Here is a 16,223-nt window from a genome sequence, read left to right as displayed (position 1 = left end):
TTTAGGCAACCGTAGGGTTATTGAGGCGGATGAAGAGAATCCTCACCGGAATTGTTTAGAATTGTGTGAATTTGTAGAAAGTTGATCTGTTTTCGACAAAATTTGTTTAGAAAAAGGACTTTTTGACTTGGAATTGGGGCTATTTTGCCGTGTATATGATTAGTGTTGCGAGTTTCTACTTATTTTGGACGACAATACGGTCTATATCAGTTTGTTCTGCCCCTTGGTTGAAAGTCTACGCGTCTGTTTTCAGATTTGAGGGTGGTTTTCAGAGAATATCAATAACCCGCAAACCACGAGTTTGCTGAATACAGTGTGTACCATGAAATCCGCGGTTCAGTCGTATTTTTCGTCCGATTTTGATATCGAAGGGTGGCATCCGATACTACTTGCCATCAGGGGATGCGTATCATGCAACTCCACAAGCAATGTTTCCTGTACTACGTGTTCCGACGACGAAACATGCCAGCTTACTCTACAGACATGCTCGACATGCTCTACAACATATTGTATAGCAGGTGCTGATTCGTCCGCATCTGCAGAGGCAAGCTCTAGTGCAGCAGCAGCATCGGGCCGGAAAGGAGGGACTAATGTCGGTGCTATCGTTGGCGGAACAGTTGGCGGCCTGGCTGCGATTGCAATAATTGCCATTGCTCTCTTTTTCTTCTATCGTCGAAAACGGGTCCAGAGAGGGTCTTTGGTCGATCCGATGACGATGACCGATTACGTCGATGACGAAGAGAAGCCGTCGAGTCCGCGTTCAGACGATATGAACGATTCGATTCTACATTATGGTAGCAATCCCGAGGCCGCGCAGTCATCTCATACGGTTGCTTCGATTGCTTCTTCGGCCGTCACCAGAGCATCGAACGTGATTCCGATCGCTTATATTCCTGGTGTTATCAACCGGTCGAATCCCAACTCTCCGTCTTATGTGCCTCCTATTCCAGAAATACCTGCAGAACATCAACTGTCTGAAGCTGGAGTCTCAAGTGAAAGCTCTGATGGACCCTCGCCCTCTTATCCTTCCGTCGACCCATATGCCAACAAAAATCTCTCTTCCCAACCATCCATGCGGAATTCGCCTCAGTCGTATTACGACAGTCTTCGGAATACAACGGGCGTTCCATTCACACCCACTACTGATCGACATCGTGGAATGTCTGTCTATTCTGGCGCCACCTACGACAGTCAGGATGACGAGAGCTTGCGCGCGTCAATCAATCCGCGCGATTCCACGTTTTCAACAAGTCAACGCACAACAGTCTTTGGCACTCCCGCCGTGATGACTGCTGTTCGAGCTAGACCCAACCTTATTGAGCGATGATAGACTTTTATTGTGGGCCTGTGTTTTTATAATTTGGTATAAGTTTGGTGGCTTATTTACCGGGGATGACCATGAATTTTACCGTTGTTGTTTGGGTATGGTGTGATAATGTCTAGGAGATGTTTGATTATTGTTTGGGCGTTTTGTTGGTTCTACTTGTTTGGCCATTAAGATTAATACAAAATACACTCTTATATCTAATTTTTGCGAGTTTGTATTGTAGTCATTAAAATAAATCTTGCGACATTTCATGTTCCAATGTTGATCAAGTAAGATAAAAATGAATTGTATTCAGTTAGAATGACTAACGCACAGGTTCAGGACGCATACGTTCCGCATCATATAAAAAGTCAAAATATGGCTTTTCGAAATGGTGTACACGAACATATCCGTCTTCGCCTCCAGAGGCAAACCCTGTTCCTTTAGGGTGGACGGCAATGAAATTTATGGGTCCGAAATGACCCTTTAGTCTCCCGATTTCGTCTTCAAAAATTTTATGGTAGAAACGAGCCTCGAACTTGCCTTGTCGAGAACCTGTAGTCGTCACGTCTTTAGCATCCTGGCCACCTCCAAGAATAACAAAGTCCTTGATGGGAGTAATAGCACCAGTGTTGAGTGGCGTGTCGGAAGTAAATGTCTTCATGATCTTCAGATTTTTAGTATCCAGAATCCGCGCGGTCTTATCCTTGGAACTAGTGATGAAGTACGTCTTATCTTGCGAAAACTGCAAATCCGTGATGTCCTTCTCGTGTACAGGAACGTTCTTGATTAGTTCTCCGGATTTGGCATCGTACTGCGATACTGAACCGTCAAGATGGCCCGTAATTATATATTTATTAAGATATGTCCATCCCGCCTTGGTGAACTTGTTGTTCTCGGGCGCCTGAATCTGAAGAATTGGTTCCGAAACTTGGACTGCATTCACATCAATTGTAACTGGGAATATCTGAATAGAGCCAATATGTCCCATCTGGTGCTCTGTGATTGCAAGAAGCGTATTGCCGTCTTCATTGAATTGAACTACTTTCACAGATGTCTTAAAATCAATGGTATGGAGACACCGGCCGGTGTGCACATCCCATAATTTGATTGTATTGTCTGCTGCACCTGTCGCTAGAATGGTTGAGGTCTAAAAGTCAGTCCAAATACATATAGATATCGCATAATTAACATACTGGATCGACATCAACAGTCCATAAGGCACCTTGATGCCCTTCATAAGTTCCTAGCCGCTCGCCATTGTGAGAGTAATAGACATTAACACTTAAAATATTAGTCTTGTTACGCGTAGAAGCACATACAGCCACCACATACATTTTATCTCGAGCAGTCGAAAACAGAAGATCACCTTCTTTGTTATATCGGAGCTTCTTCACGTTAATAGAATTCCTGCGACATCGCCTTTCCAAGCCATACCTGTGTCAATGGACGTTCATGTCCCTTTCTAACCAGATCATCAATACATAGCTCACCCTCACGCACCAGCAGAAGTTTATCCAGCTGGCTTTTAAATTAAAAATCACTTACAGCAAAATTGGTCTCATCTCGTAAATGTAAACCTTTCACAATGATCCGAAATCAAGTCCAATTAGCAACCTTAAGCGATCTCAATCCGATATCCGATTAACTAGTTTGCTTGATAAAATTTTGATTCTCTGGACTAGTCACCGCTATTATCACGTGACTTTTGTCAGAGCAGGTGCTTGTGCATGTATCCACGAGTGTAGCTTGCTCTACACTCGCGGATGCTGTGTAGCCTGGCAAAACCCTCAAACTGCAGTCATCCAGTGCCCAAATTTTTTCGCCTTGCCATGAACTTGTTTTTTTTTTCTTTTGAATCATATAATTGCTATTTTTGCTAACACGGCGTAGTTTAGAATCATTAGAGATCAAGACTCAGAAACGATGACACAAACAGCTTAGATTTCATTATGCGGCGGTGGCTGCTAATTTTCCGGAGTCAGGTCGACCTCACCAGAGCTGTTCAATGGAATTTTGGTCGATTGGCATCACAACGCTAGCTGATTTTGGATTATTTTTCAAATTATCCTGGGAGTTTTTCGGTTAATAGATTTTATAGAGCTGTGCGAGTTGTAACAGCTATTTCGAGATCATTGTGGATGAGGTAAGTGATCTACTGCCGAAAGAGTCAAATGCAGAGCATTTTGACCAGATCAACTCTACTTGCCATAAATACGAATAGATCCAGTGGATACTGACTTTCTAGAATTATAATACGTTGACTAAAATTGGCATGAATTGAACTTTCTCGCAATTATTGGCCCGTAACCATCTGTTTTCGTCCCGAATCAATTAGATCAGTTCTCGATCACTAGTTCCGATACAACTATCTGCGTCACTTCCAACTTCGCGTCTATACAGCAACAGCCATTCGTTTACGGTTGACACCGTGCATATCAACCCAATACCTCTATCCAATATGTCTTCACGTCCATGGATCCGCTCCTCATCAGTTCCTCTTGTCGCCCTCTCGACTCGTTCGTCATTAGCACGCAGTCAAATTATAGTATCACGTGATATAGACAACGCCACTATTGCAGGTCTCTCTGAGTGGCAGTGTGTGGCAGTGCGCGCGCCAAAATTTTCTTTGGCTAGCAGTCGTTCGAGCGAGCGCAGGAGGACGAACGGGAGTTGCAAGAAAACAGGTGCTGCTAGTGTTGCTAATATACTGAGTTCTTGCTCAGGTTCTGCGCAATTTCGTTCTCGGTCTTGTTTCTACCGCCAATTTTCCGCTTATTCGTCTCAGAAATTTGCTGCTTCTGTGTCAGTCACAATGGTCGCAGAAACTATCGACGGAAATGCGATTGCAAAGTGAGTACTAGGGAAAGAAAATTTTAGAATAGGTTATTGGAACACGGTTCGAAGTGTAGATTGGGTCGCTTCAATCGCTACGTATTCGACAATGCGTCGATATCCTGACCCAATTGGCTCCAACTATTTCTGAGAAGATCTATTTTGTGCAAAAATATTTTGCGAGTTCGTTCTAACAAGCGCAAAGATCAATCCGAGAGTCTCTCAACGCAGAGATCGGAACCATCCAGGCTACCAATCCTCTTTTTAAGCCCTCCTTGACTATCATTCAGGTCGGCTCTCGTCCTGATTCTAGCACCTATGTTCGCATGAAATTAAAAGCTGCTGAAGAGGTAGGCATTTTTGAGATCTATTTAATAACCAATTGAGCTCTTACTTACTCTCTGCAAGGCCAATATCGTTTGCGAGCTCAAAACTTTCCCCGACACTATTTCCGAGGTTGAGGTTAGTCATCTTACCATGTATCGACCCTGCATTTGCTAACCCAATTCGAAGCTTCTTCGTGAGATCTCCAGTCTCAATGATGACCCCTCTGTTCATGGTGTGCTTGTTCAGCTTCCTGTTCCTGACCACATCTCGGAGATTGCCGTCACAAATGCAGTCTCTGCTGAGAAGGACGTAGATGGCTTTGGACCGCTCAATGTTGGCGAACTTGCTAAGCGAGGCGGCTCTCCTCTCTTTGTTCCTTGCACACCCAAGGGTGTCATGGTACTTCTCAAAGAAGCCGGTGTGGAGCTGTCAGGCAAGAAGGTTGTCGTGCTAGGGCGAAGTGATATTGTTGGCAGCCCTGTTTCCTACCTTCTGCGCAACGCTGATGCTACTGTCACCGTATGCCATTCGCGTACCAAGGGCCTTGAAAATTATCTGAAAGATGCTGATGTTGTTGTCTCTGCCATTGGCAAGGCTCAGTTCGTCAAAGGTGACTGGCTTAAGCCCGGCGCAGTTGTCATTGATGTTGGTACGAACTTCATACCTGATTCGACGAAAAAGTCTGGCCAGCGTCTTGTCGGAGACGTGGATTTCGAGTCGGCCTCTGCTGTTGCATCGAAAATTACTCCTGTTCCCGGTGGAGTTGGCCCTATGACTGTTGCTATGCTTCTGCAGAATGTTGTCGATGCTGCCAAGCGCTATTACGCCGAACAGGCCAAGCGCCATATTACTCCATTGCCTCTGAACATTTTAGCCAAAGTTCCTAGCGACTTTGAGATCTCCCGTGCTCAGAAGCCTAAGCACATCCGTGATTTGGCTCGTGAGATTGGTATCCAAGACTCTGAGCTTGAACTTTATGGTGCGCACAAGGCGAAGATCCAGCTCTCACTTTTGGACCGTCTTCAACACCGAAAGAATGGCAAATATATTCTTGTGACTGGTATCACGCCTACTCCTCTAGGAGAAGGCAAATCGACTACAACTGTTGGTTTGGTACAAGCCCTAGGGGCTCATCTTGGCAAGATTGCGTTTGCAAATGTACGTCAACCTTCGATGGGACCGACATTTGGTATCAAGGGAGGCGCTGCTGGTGGTGGCTACTCGCAAGTTATTCCTATGGACGAATTTAACATGCATTTGACGGGTGACATCCATGCAATTGGAGCTGCCACGAATCTGCTGGCTGCTGCAATTGATACGCGCATGTTCCACGAGCGTTCACAGAAGGATGGCCCACTTTATAAGCGTCTTGTTCCTTCGAAACGGGGGGTACGCAAGTTTTCCCCTGTCATGTTCCGCCGTTTGAAGAAGCTTGGTATTGACAAGACTAATCCTGACGATCTCACGCCTGAGGAGATTTCTCGCTTTACTCGTCTTGACATTGACCCGGCTACTATTACGTGGCGACGAGTTGTTGACTGCAACGACCGTCATCTGCGCAGTATCACTATTGGTCAAGGTCCTGCCGAGAAAGGACACACGCGTGAGACTGGGTTCGACATTACTGTTGCTAGTGAATGTATGGCCGTTCTTGCACTGTCAAACTCTTTGGCCGATATGCGCGAGCGTCTTGGCCGTATGGTTGTCGCATCGTCCAAAGCTGGTGAACCAATCACATGTGATGACATTGGTGCTGGCGGAGCGTTGACTGCGCTGATGAAGGATGCCATCAAGCCAAATATGATGCAGACCTTGGAAGGCACGCCGGTTATGGTTCACGCGGGTCCCTTTGCTAATATCTCGATTGGAGCTAACTCAGTTCTTGCGGACAAGATGGCCCTCAAACTTGCCGGTACAGAACCTGGCGAGGACGAGGCTGAGAAGGCCGGATATGTTGTAACAGAGGCTGGCTTCGATTTCACTATGGGAGGCGAGCGATTTTTTAACATCAAGTGCCGCTCTTCAGGGCTTGTTCCTGATGTTGTTGTGATTGTAGCCACAGTGCGAGCTTTGAAGCTTCATGGAGGCGGTCCGGATGTCACTCCAGGAGTGTCACTTCCTGAAGTGTACCGCAAGGAGGATGTAGAATTGCTTCGCAAAGGATGTGCTAACCTCGGGAAGCACATTTCCAATGCGAAGCAGTACGGACTTCCAGTTGTGGTCGCTATCAACAAGATGGAGACTGACACACCGGCTGAGATTGAATGCATCAAGGAAGAAGCGTTAAAGGCTGGCGCTGACGACGCCATTCCTTCGAATCATTGGGCTGAGGGCGGCAAAGGCGCTGTTGCTCTTGCTGAAGGTGTGGTTGCAGCAGCAACAAAGACCGAAGGCAAGGACTTCAAACTCTTATACGAACTTGAGCAGTCTGTTGAAGACAAGCTGAATGCAATTGCGCAGAAGATGTACGGAGCAGAGAAAGTGGAGCTTTCTGATCTTGCACGCGAGAAAGTCGAGACATACACTCGTCAAGGATTTGGGGATCTTCCAATTTGCGTAGCCAAGACGCAGTACTCGCTCTCGCATGACCCGTCGCTGAAGGGTGTGCCTACTGGGTTCACTGTTCCGATTCGAGATGTCCGTGCTTCTGTCGGAGCAGGGTATTTATATGCGCTGGCGGCTGAGATCCAGACTATTCCAGGTCTTCCTACTCATTGTGGATTCATGGATGTCGAGGTCAGTGAGGACGGAGAGATTGAGGGACTGTTTTAATGCCATCCAATCTTCTGGAATATGCTCGACTGATTCGGTCATGCGCAGAAACTCATTCAACTGAGATTAATTAGGAGAACGTGTAAGAGTGAGAGAAGTATTTATATTGTAAAGAATGCAAATGAGGAAAAGCAAAAAAGATGAGATAATATTTGAAGTTATTGGTTTAAAAGTTGGGACACGCGATTTCATTCAACTGGCGCATAGGTAGTTTAATATATTTATATATTATATTATGCTGTAGATTCTATATTTGGTCATTGTTTTTTATTTTGTTGAAATCAAATTTGGAAGCAAGTAATTCTCTAGCCTCAAATTGTTCATAAGCTATACGATTACTCATGTTGATATAATTGCTTGCTATTATCGTTGCTATATGTTGAGGATATGCGGAGTGCATGATATGTTGTAGAGAGGGAAGTCAGTCGAATATTTCGTCGTCATACACCATTTTAGTTTCAAGGCAGATTAAAAACTTTAGGGAGATTTGAGCAAAGCTCCTTGGGTTGAAAAATCAGCGAGTATAGCTTGCTCACTTTAATTTGAAATTGAACAAGTTTGAAATTGAATCAGAAGAACCCAGAAGTAGACCATTTCAGATCAAACAAAATTTTGAATTTAGCACCCGATTTGGATGATATCTACCCAAAATGAAGTCAGACAGCAAGCTGACTAGTGTACTAGTGTACTATATTACAATATTTACAACTAGTATGGTTATAGAAAGTCCACAAGATGGAGTAGACAAAAAATTCACCATGTCCTATATAAATTCAGTCTAAGCCAGCGAAGCTCGGTCTAACAGAACTCGTCTTGGACTGTTGGATAATTCTGTTTTTCGGTTTCCCGCGACGTCTACGTTTGCGTTTCTTTCGCTTTTTATCCGAGTCATCACTGTTGTCGCTGCTATCGCCGTCGTCACTATCGATATCGTCATCATCTTTGCTATCGGGATTACCAATTTTGGAAGCAGATTTAGACTTCAATACTGAATCAGAGTCACTGTCAGAATCGGAAAACTCGCGCTTCTCTGTACTATCCTGCAATGTCCAAATAGCTACGGATTCTCCCCCGGCGGAAACAAATCTACCTTTAGAGTCGACCGCAAGAGCTACGACGCCGTCATGGCCACCATGTGGAAAACTCGATACTACTTTTCTCGACTTCACGTCGACCAAGCGAACAATTCCATCAGCACCAGACGCAAGAACACGATCGCCAGGGTATTCAGCAATACAGTCTATACTCTCTGTTGATAGAATCGCGCGGTTCTGCTGGTCTTCCCAGTTGTCCTTTGTCCAAAAGGTCAAGACACCAGTCGACATGCCCATGACGGCTGTGACGGGCGCTCGGCGGGTTTGAACGCTAGACTTAGAAGTGGTGGAAGAAAGATTATGGGGGGAATACTCAAAGTATGATGGATAGGCCACTGTAGAACACAAGATCTCGTCTTCCTGACTTTCCGAGGTGCTAAGGACGCCCTTGCGGATATCTAAGCGAACGACAACGGTCTCACCTGTGGCTATGAACTGATATGTATTCTGGTACTGCGCGAGCTGGGTGATACTGGTCACGTCGTCGGGTAGGATCTCTGTAAATGACGAGGGCGACGTAAAATCCCGTGCGTCGTAAACTTGGACGGTGCCGGACTCGACGCCGACGAGCGCATGTGTAGCGGTGGTGGTCATGCATGTTGGCGGATGTGGAAGCGCATGCGAGTTTTTCGCGATTACTTTGCCGCTATGAGCATCGGCAAGCTTGATGACTTTGTCGGAGCCAGCCGTATAAAGAGCTGCAGGTTAGTATCGGTGCAGTAGTACTTTTTACATGACGCTTACTTGTTCCGTTTAGATCATCAAAGGCAAGAGCTCGACAACTTCCCTTGTGCCGTCTTGTTTTCCACACTAACTGTTCCTTGATTTCTAGGGAGCTGTCGTCGATAGTATCTTCTCCATCTCCGTCTTCATCGTCGGTATTATCGTCATCATCGTCATCATCATCGTCATCGTCATCTCTGGCATACCGGTGTAGAAATACATGGCCTGTAGCGAGTCCGGAAGCAACAACAGATTCTTTTGGACTCACTGCGACAGCGAAAACGCTCTCTGCAAAAGTCAGTGTCGTTTTCGGCTGATTTACGGCTTCCCCCGGACGACTCATTGTACTGGCAGAGTCCCGGCCGTTCCTACAGTCGAAATCAATAAAGCTCCGCTGAGTTTACCAACCAGTGCCCTAATAAGGAAAAAAAATTAACGATTGCACGGTTTTGGGTTCCTTCACGCCTAGAGAAGTGATCTGTTACTTTATGGAAAAAAACGAACGCATATTTGGCATGTTTATTTGGTTAATTTATATCAGTACGCATCTTGAGGAAGAATTAAATATTTTATTATATATACTACAGATACATTGATGTTCTAATGCCGACAGACTTAGCAGTTAAACACAACGAAATAGACAAAGAGGAGGGGCGGTATTTACCCCCTCTCTCGCTTACAGCACAGTAGCGCCAACTGCACGTGCTCTACGCTGGCGTTTGTACCAAAGTTGCTCTTGCGGCAACTGACAATAAGTACTTGATATAGCTTGAGGGCCGGGAGCAGAAGAGAACCCGCAGTTCGCCGACCCAAACTTGCTAGAAGTCTGAAAAGCAAAAATCTTTGATATTAGATGCTAAAGAAGAGCGGTCATCTCAGGAGCTGCGGGGACAATGCAACTGAAGTAAGGTATGCAAGTATCCAATGTAAGCACACTATGAAACTCTCCCATTTTGCTTCGCTATTCTTGCTTTGAGCATCCACTACAGTGTGGTGACATACACCAAAGCGTTGAGAGGTTTTATCGCGCTCAAATACACAAGCTATTCCGTTCATTTATGGTCAATAAAAACGTTCTTTGGAAAGCATATTCCTAACTTCGTATGGTTATAGTGTGCTCTCTTTCGTCTGGTCTCGACCGTTCAACCAAAGACTTAACTCCACCCAAACCAAGAGGCTATGTACACAAACACCAGTGCTGACACTACGCCGTCCGAGGCTGGAGTGAGTCAAGCGCGGCTGGACCCTGTTCCGAGCTTGTCGGAAAAGATTATATAATCTTGAAGTACTACTTAGTGCGAAATCACTTTCTGATTGCAAAACAGTTGATAATAACAGTTGATCAGAAAATGAAAAAGATTTGGATAAGTTCGCAACGCGTTAGAATTATAGAAGCAAAAGCCGAAGAGCGGTTGAGTCATCGTAGGCAATTCCGAGCCGATAAGCAGGAACCGGTTCGCGGTCGGGAATTCCGAGAAAGCATTCGAGCTCGGACATAGAGCGATTACAAGCAGCCCACCACTTGAGAGAAAAGACATATAATGAGTGAGATGAGTTCCACAGGACTTGGTTTATGAGTGGAAATGACATTTTTCAGAGTTTGCTGAGTTTGAGGTCCTTGAGGTGCTATTGGATTCAGGGAAAGCACTCTACAGACGTGACATCAGTCAGAGTAGTCGCAGAACCGCAGAAGAATCCAATACTCCACGGACAGCGCACACAAAGGACGGGATCTACAAGCACGCGACAGCAGTAGGCAAACAGAACTGCCGATACAGAAAATGGAAGTGGAAAAAGAAACAGACGGTAGCCATGGACCTTCCATGAAACATGAGCAGATGAAGGCCGAGAAAGCGTTGGAGGACCAGACCAATATATTGCCTGCGTCGAGAGTGCTGATTGTGTTTGCAGCAATGTCATGTTCACTGTTGGTCAGCTACATTGATCAGTCCGCACTCGGTGAAATGTTACCTGCGATTGGCGAGGATCTAAACGCAGAGACAACTGTGTCGTGGGCGTCGACGTCGACCATGATTGGTAACACGACCTTTCAGGTGCTGTATGGCCGACTTTCGGACATTTTTGGCCGAAAATACATCTTCCTCTCCGCATTGCTAGTTTTTTTCATTTCAGACTTGTGCTGCGGATTTGCGCAGACGCCTGCTCAGCTCTATGTCTTTCGCGGTTTCTCGGGTATCGCTTCGGGAGGTATCAACGCGCTCACGATGATTATCATTTCCGACATTGTCACCCTCCAGCAGCGAGGCAAGTACCAAGGAATTCTCGGAAGCACCATTGGAACTGCAAACACCGTTGGTCCGTTCATTGCTGCGGCCCTGATCGACCATTCGTCCTGGCGAACTCTGTTTTACATTATTGGTCCTTTGGGTCTGGGCGCGCTCATCGTTGCATACTTTATCATCCCGCTGAAGCTCAGTTCAGGCCACTACGTTGAGAAGCTCAAGCAAGTCGACTTTCTGGGTATCTTGGTTTCCTCGATATCTGTCATTTTCCTGCTGATTCCCATCACCAGCGGTGGCACCACTTGGGCATGGAACAGCGGGTTTGTAATTGCCTTCTTCTGCATTGGCGTTCTCGCCTTAGTTGTGTTTATCTACATTGAAGCACGGATCGCCAAGCTTCCAATGATTCCACTACAACTGTTCAAGAGCAAGATCCGATCGGCTATGTTTATCCAAATTTTCTGTTCCGGCGCTGTATACTATGTGCAGGTCAGCTTCTTACCAGTTTACTACCAAAACGCGCGGGGATATTCAAAGATATTTTCCGCCATCATGCTACTGCCAATGGTCATGCCTCAGGCGTTCGCGTCGTCGCTTGCCGGCATTTTCATTAGCAAGACTGGCAGATATGCGATCGTGATCTGGGTTGGATATTTGTTCCTCACGATAGCAACGTCAGTCCAGCTAGCCATTTTCAATGACCACACCCGGTCCGGTTTTCTGGCGATTCCACTCATTATTCAGAGCATAGGTATTGCATTCACTTTCCAGCCATCTCTGATAGCGTTACAGGCAAATTCATCCAAAGCCAACCGAGCAGTCATCATCTCGGTCCGCAACGTCGTTCGGTCCATGGGCGCAGCAGTAGGTCTGGCCATTGCATCCGCATTGCTTTCGAACGTTTTGCTCGGTAATATTCCGGACGACGTTCCTGATTATACTAAAAGACAGATGGCCGAGAGTGTCTATGCGGTCCCCGACTTGAGCGGCCTAAGTGCGTCTCAGGTGCGCTCTGTGAGAAAGGCATACGCAACTGCTCATCGTGCTATCTTTGCTTACATGGTTCCCATGATGGCTATATCACTGCTGCTCTGTGTGTTTGTCAAGGAAACTGGGTTAGAGCGTAAGGAGGAGAAGGAAGCGGCAGCGGCAGCAGCGGCGGCAGAGGCGGCGGCTATTACAGCAGGAACAGAAGCGCTAAATGAAGAGCAAGTACAGACAACAATGGAGAAGTCAAATGGAGAAGAGGATATCACAGATATAAACACGGTAGAAGATTCGGAGTCGATGGAGAAGATAGAAGATATCGAAGCGCAGCGAGAGAAATATTAGACTCCAAATTTGCATAGATATAAATTATTTGATATTTGAACAAGCGCTGTATTTTAAATTGCAATTATATTTTGGGTATTGTTGAGAAGTGTACTTTTTAGTGTAGCTGGTTTACCATTAATGGTTATATATTTGCATGTTATTTTATTTATGGATATAATGGGATATGCGATGATTCTTGGCGCTCTCTCCAGAAATTGGTCTTAAGTATCTGGTAAAGTAATGAGAATTGTGTGCGGAATGCGTTGGCTGAATAGACTACTTTTCTGGGCTTATAATGGCTCTAGTAAACTATCGGGATCAATCGAGGTTCAAGATTAAGGACTTCTATTGTCTGGAAAATATGTGCTGGTTCTCGTTCACCGAGTTTGGATGAGACATGTACACTGGCTTTCGTGCCTAGACAACCAGATGAAATAGACATGGCATATTGCTGCAGTAGTAAAGAGCTTTCATCGAGAATTCTGAGAGAGCGATCAGAGACATATAGATCTTTTCAACCTGGTTTCCGGGTATCCGGTCGGTAGTAGGACGGAACAGAACTGTGATAAATATGAGCCCGCACCTTCACTGGTCAAATTGCAGGTGGCTGCATTAGATCATAATTTGGGTATTTAGTACTCTTTGGAAACCCATTTATGAAGGTAGTTGCGAAGGAAGTCCGAGCTGAACAGACTGTTCACTCTTTCCTCAGGATGTAATGTTCGGAGAAGCAGCACAGATTATCGCTAGAACAAATAATCTAAAGATTCATCAACAGAAGGGTGTGTATTTTACAGAAAGCCGGAGAAATCTAGTGTGGAAGTCTAGTGCGGAAGTAGAATAGGGAAATAGTGAATGAGGGCTTCACCACAGCGCAAGATTGATGTGGGTCATCGATTCCAAAGGCTAGTGATCTGACGGCGGAAAAATGGACCCTGTACTTAGGACTTTTGGTCGACCCATGAAATATGTATTTTATTGCAATCTTAGATTTACGCTCCGACGGGCCGCGTTCAGTGAAACACCTATGATAAGATAGCTGGATTATGACTTGTGAAAATCTCTCTTCTGACGCTGTGAACAGTTGCATGCCGCCAAATCAATATCGCTGTCCATGCGTAAAACAGTATGTGTCGATAAGAAAGTGGACGAACTAGCAATGAACTGCATAGATGTGCGTTGTGCTGCAGAGCACGTTCACTAGTTCATGAACTTATGAACAGTCGGACGGCCCAGGGAACCTGCAACGGCCCAAATATTCCGTCAGCGAGCTCACCGACAAAGAAATTGGCAATTCAAGCTAATATAAGAGCGAAACATGTACGATTAAACAAAGAAATAAGAACACTAGCACACTAGATATCGAAAAGACAAAGTTAAAGTTCCTTAGAGGTCATCCACGAGACAGATTACGTATCGCTATTGTCGAGTGGCCCTTGTGCGGCTCAATTCCAAAGGCGGGCGTTGAGAAAAGTGAATTCTAGCTGCAGAACGCTGCACCGAACAAAGAACGCAGGAAACGATCGTGAGAAATTAACTGGTTCTCTCAATCTCCTCTCGCGAATGCCTGCCAACCTAAACATCCTTACTCAATGCAAATTAGTGCTCGCTTTATCGTCCTCGTCTCGGCCTCGTATTACCAGCCAAGTCGCAGCCAGGTCGTTGTCCAAACAGGAAACCATATTATCCTCGATCGACGTCATGGACCAATTCATCTAATTTATGCACTGCATGTGGCGCAGCCTATTTCGCAGCCGGGCCGAGTGCGTTGCCATGGCAACTTTGTACGGCGAGCGGCCGTGCAAGCCTAGAGAATGAAACACGATCAGCCGCGCGCTAGTCTTTAAAGCGACTAAACTAGGAACTTGGCGTGGCTATGGTGGCTGGGGATCACAACCAGACAAGCTCATGCAAAACTTTGGCTCCTGTCTCGTGACCTGTGTTTTGGACGGCCGACTGTTGAGAGCCCGTCGTGAACAGATATAACGCAGTGGGACGGACGGGCTATTTTATTTTTGGCCGGATTTTCGAGCCATCGATTTGGCAGACGAAGACACACGACGATTCCAGAGAGACGTCTGGTTCGAATACATACAATCAAGTCTTCCAGAATATAAGAAATAATTTGGCTGCCATGGTCCCGGAAACTGTCGACGAGCGCATTATCCAGGAACATCTTCTGCGAGACAAGTTCTACTCGTCAGACTACTCTGGAGGACTCGCCGTATCGTCGTCAACCCAGAACTCGCTCCTTGCAGCCGGCGCAAACGATGTCGCCGGATTCGCAGGTCTCGCAGGCGTCGTTCTGTTCATTTTTGTTGGTGGATCGATGATATATGTGGTGTTGAAAGGTGGGTTGTTGCAGCACCGCTGCTAGATAAGTCGCTTGCGTCGCACGGCGACTGCAGCGCACCGTAAACTCTGCAAATGCTAACCACCATCCAGCCCTTTCGACTAGAAGGAAAGATAGTCTTCTGCCGGTCTCGGTGACGCCTCCGCAACAAGCAAGTCCGACATTCAGTGCGATTTCGCCGGCGTCGTCTTCGTCGTCAATTTTCAGCTCTCCGGGCTCTGGGGTGTACCAGTCCAAGGAGAGGTTTGTCAAGCCGGTCGGTGCCTTCGAAAAGCTTTTCGCGCTCATGTCATCCGAGGACCGGTTGCGAATGGATTGAAGCTATTACTATTACGGTTGTGTTATGATAATCTTTTCATATTTTTATAACACTGTGGTGCTACTCTATGTCATGTTTTGCATATCATTGTTGCTTGTGCTTGGTTTTGGCGTTTGATCATTTTTTTTCATCGTGTTTGTTTCGTCATGCATCCTGCATATGGTGTATAACCGCATAATCGTCCTCAATGTTATACACTTGAACTAATTGGAATCCGAGGAGTTCCATCATGATTTTTTCTTGTTTTCTTTTCTGATCTTTTATTTTTGTTTCTGGTTTTTGCATCTTTTGTCGCAGGTCGCTTATTTTTTAACGTCTTATAATATCTACAGCCTCAGTCTTTAGTTGCGCTCACGGTTGTTGCAGTCACAAAATCTGGGCTTATCTGTGGTCGCCCCTTGCAACAACCCTTATCCTGCTCGGTTTGCTCGAGCTCGTGGCCAGTTCGTTTTAATTCAGTTCTCTCGTGGCTTTGCGGTGACGCTGGTTTTATGACGTTTAAAGAGTTGGTGGAGCCTAACTTTATCTATTTTTTATTATCGTGCGCTATTGGGTGATCTGGTATCGTTTTGGATGCTCGAGCATTGAGATTAATTGACGATGACGATGGATGAATAAAGTGAATGTGGAAGAATATAAGAAGACGAATGGAGGTAATTGGCCGAGTCGCATCGAATATATTTTGCATGTAGAAGTTGAAGCGTGGGATAGAAGGTATAACTACATTCGAGTAATGTGAAAGGTTTTTGATTTCATCAACTTGCAAGAACTTCTGTCGTGCAGTAGACTATTTCTAGAAGCGATTTACTTTATTACTGAGATCTCACTGGTCATCTGAACCGAGCACTGCTTTCTTGTGAATCTATGGATATTATTGTTCGTATTCCCAGTGTTCCTGAAGATCGCCGACGTTGGCTTCGACGTTGCGAAGAATGGG

The 16,223-nt window shown here is 45.7% G+C and overlaps 7 protein-coding genes across 7 annotated transcripts; 4 read left to right on the top strand and 3 right to left on the bottom strand.

The window, feature by feature from the left end:
* Nucleotides 1-69: 69 nt before the first annotated feature.
* V1516DRAFT_679788 (uncharacterized protein) lies at nt 70-1,528 on the top strand. Its single transcript, XM_066922986.1, has one exon. The coding sequence runs from the start codon at nt 323-325 to the stop codon at nt 1,325-1,327; it is 1,005 nt and encodes a 334-aa protein (XP_066775627.1). The 5' UTR covers nt 70-322; the 3' UTR covers nt 1,328-1,528.
* V1516DRAFT_679786 (WD40-repeat-containing domain protein) lies at nt 1,477-2,949 on the bottom strand. Its single transcript, XM_066922985.1, has 5 exons — nt 2,855-2,949; nt 2,744-2,771; nt 2,642-2,694; nt 2,503-2,590; nt 1,477-2,456 (listed from the first exon to the last, which is right to left on the bottom strand). The coding sequence occupies exons 1-5, from the start codon at nt 2,869-2,871 to the stop codon at nt 1,632-1,634; spliced, it is 1,011 nt and encodes a 336-aa protein (XP_066775626.1). The 5' UTR covers nt 2,872-2,949; the 3' UTR covers nt 1,477-1,631.
* An 818-nt stretch (nt 2,950-3,767) lies between these two features.
* Nucleotides 3,768-7,240, top strand: V1516DRAFT_687145 (formate--tetrahydrofolate ligase-domain-containing protein; the record flags this gene model as incomplete). Its single annotated transcript, XM_066923703.1, has 4 exons — nt 3,768-4,159; nt 4,347-4,491; nt 4,550-4,603; nt 4,655-7,240. The coding sequence occupies 4 exons, from the start codon at nt 3,768-3,770 to the stop codon at nt 7,238-7,240; spliced, it is 3,177 nt and encodes a 1,058-aa protein (XP_066775625.1).
* Nucleotides 7,241-7,626: 386 nt separating this feature from the next.
* Nucleotides 7,627-9,632, bottom strand: V1516DRAFT_513639 (WD40-repeat-containing domain protein). The gene is made up of 2 exons (XM_066919143.1): nt 9,079-9,632; nt 7,627-9,032 (listed from the first exon to the last, which is right to left on the bottom strand). Exons 1-2 carry the CDS (start codon nt 9,398-9,400, stop codon nt 8,014-8,016), a joined length of 1,341 nt encoding a protein of 446 aa, XP_066775624.1. The 5' UTR covers nt 9,401-9,632; the 3' UTR covers nt 7,627-8,013.
* A 599-nt stretch (nt 9,633-10,231) lies between these two features.
* V1516DRAFT_513637 (uncharacterized protein) lies at nt 10,232-10,716 on the bottom strand. The gene has a single exon (XM_066919142.1). It carries the CDS (start codon nt 10,593-10,595, stop codon nt 10,350-10,352), a length of 246 nt encoding a protein of 81 aa, XP_066775623.1. The 5' UTR covers nt 10,596-10,716; the 3' UTR covers nt 10,232-10,349.
* A 164-nt stretch (nt 10,717-10,880) lies between these two features.
* V1516DRAFT_628679 (major facilitator superfamily domain-containing protein) lies at nt 10,881-12,632 on the top strand (the record flags this gene model as incomplete). The annotated part of the gene is made up of 1 exon (XM_066919855.1): nt 10,881-12,632. One exon carries the CDS (start codon nt 10,881-10,883, stop codon nt 12,630-12,632), a length of 1,752 nt encoding a protein of 583 aa, XP_066775622.1.
* A 2,116-nt stretch (nt 12,633-14,748) lies between these two features.
* On the top strand, nt 14,749-15,286 carry V1516DRAFT_665933 (uncharacterized protein; the record flags this gene model as incomplete). The annotated part of the gene is made up of 2 exons (XM_066920707.1): nt 14,749-14,965; nt 15,060-15,286. The coding sequence occupies 2 exons, from the start codon at nt 14,749-14,751 to the stop codon at nt 15,284-15,286; spliced, it is 444 nt and encodes a 147-aa protein (XP_066775621.1).
* Nucleotides 15,287-16,223: the final 937 nt, after the last annotated feature.

The sequence above is a fragment of the Lipomyces oligophaga genome, assembly GCF_038497815.1.
Source record: "Lipomyces oligophaga strain CBS 7107 unplaced genomic scaffold V1516scaffold_7, whole genome shotgun sequence".
In the NCBI taxonomy this organism is placed as follows: Eukaryota; Fungi; Ascomycota; class Lipomycetes; order Lipomycetales; family Lipomycetaceae; genus Lipomyces; species [Lipomyces] oligophaga.
This window is presented reverse-complemented; position numbering and strand designations above follow the sequence as displayed.